A 1,437-nucleotide genomic window follows, 5' to 3' on the forward strand; every position below is an offset into this window, starting at 1 on the left:
TGTCCTGGGGTCATTTCTGATCGAAAGCATTGTCTAGACCGAGAGTTATGTGTGCGGGGAGAACGGGGCTGTTTCAGGTCCCACACCACGCGGAGTCCAAGAGGGATACTTTCAGCAGAGAGCACTGAGTCAGGAGAGCGTGCTCATTGCTCTTGTGGAGTGTGGCGCCTCTTCGCCATGTCGCGGACATTTGAGGGCATGATCTGGCTCCCGGCAGCCTCTCAGAAAAGGCCTCTTCCTCCCCCAGGCAGTGGACATTCTCAGACCCCACTTTCCCTGATGTGAGTGACAGGTCACCAGACCAACCCTGACTGTAGACACCTCCTTTCTAACCCTGCTGTGTTTTCCCTGCAGATTCCTGGACGAGCACACCTCCCGCCTACGGTAAGCATCACTTGGGTCCTGCCGAGCACCCCACTCATCAGGCCTGGGTGCAATTCCTGACGCTTGGTTTGAGCCTCTGAGCTCCTACCTCTTGTAATGTGGAGGGTTCCTTTCGCGTGCCAGAGTTATGGAGAACCTTCACCTCCCACTTGTGGCATTCATTGCGCAGAATGCTTTTGTTCCCAAGAGATAAGATCCCAACTCACACTCTCTTGAGTTGGGGTGGGAGTGGGGGCCCCAATGACTTCCATCGCTAAGAGGTAGGACAGGCTTCAGGTAGAGCTGGATCCAGTAGTTCCAGTACAGCTTTTCCCTTGCACTTTTCTAACCTCTATTTTCTTAAGTTTCTGGACTTCACTGTCAGCTTGCTTCCTGCCAAGGGGCAGTTGTTAGCCTCAGGTCTACAGCCCAGGAGGCGAGAGAGTCTGTATTTTTTCTAGCTCTTCAGCTGACAAGCCCTGGAGGGACTCTGAACAGCCTGCTACCAACAGGCCTGGGTGCAATTCCTGACGCTTGGGTTGAGCCTCTGAGCTCCTACCTCATGTAATGTGGAGGGTTCCTTTCGCGTGCCAGAGTTATGGAGAACCATCACCTCCCACTTGTGGCATTCATTGCGCAGAATGCTTTTGTTCCCAAGAGATAAGATCCCAACTCACACTCTCTTGAGTTGGGGTGGGAGTGGGGGCCCCAATGACTTCCATCGCTAAGAGGAAGGACAGGCTTCAGGTAGAGCTGGATCCAGTAGTTCCAGTACAGCTTTTCCCTTGCACTTTTCTAACCTCTATTTTCTTAAGTTTCTGGACTTCACTGTCAGCTTGCTTCCTGCCAAGGGGCAGTTGTTAGCCTCAGGTCTACAGCCCAGGAGGCGAGAGAGTCTGTATTTTTTCTAGCTCTTCAGCTGACAAGCCCTGGAGGGACTCTGAACAGCCTGCTACCAATAGATGCCTTGTCCCTAATGATGTACCTGTGCTCTGATGATTTTCAGCGGGTGCACGGCTCGTTCAAGAGTCAGCTAAAGTTTGGGCTATGAAAATGACATGAGTGAATGCTCAG

General features: G+C 52.4%; 1 protein-coding gene across 1 annotated transcript in view; it reads left to right on the plus strand.

Moving 5' to 3' along the window:
* Positions 1 to 1,437, plus strand: part of LOC102995967 (deleted in malignant brain tumors 1 protein) — a 40,423-nt gene that overhangs the window by 9,210 nt on the left and 29,776 nt on the right. Inside the window, 1 exon segment of the mRNA XM_028481951.1 lies at positions 355 to 384. Within this exon segment, the coding sequence (XP_028337752.1) occupies positions 355 to 384 (30 nt within the window).

Source organism: Physeter macrocephalus, chromosome 20 (assembly GCF_002837175.3).
Source record: "Physeter macrocephalus isolate SW-GA chromosome 20, ASM283717v5, whole genome shotgun sequence".
In the NCBI taxonomy this organism is placed as follows: Eukaryota; Metazoa; Chordata; class Mammalia; order Artiodactyla; family Physeteridae; genus Physeter; species Physeter macrocephalus.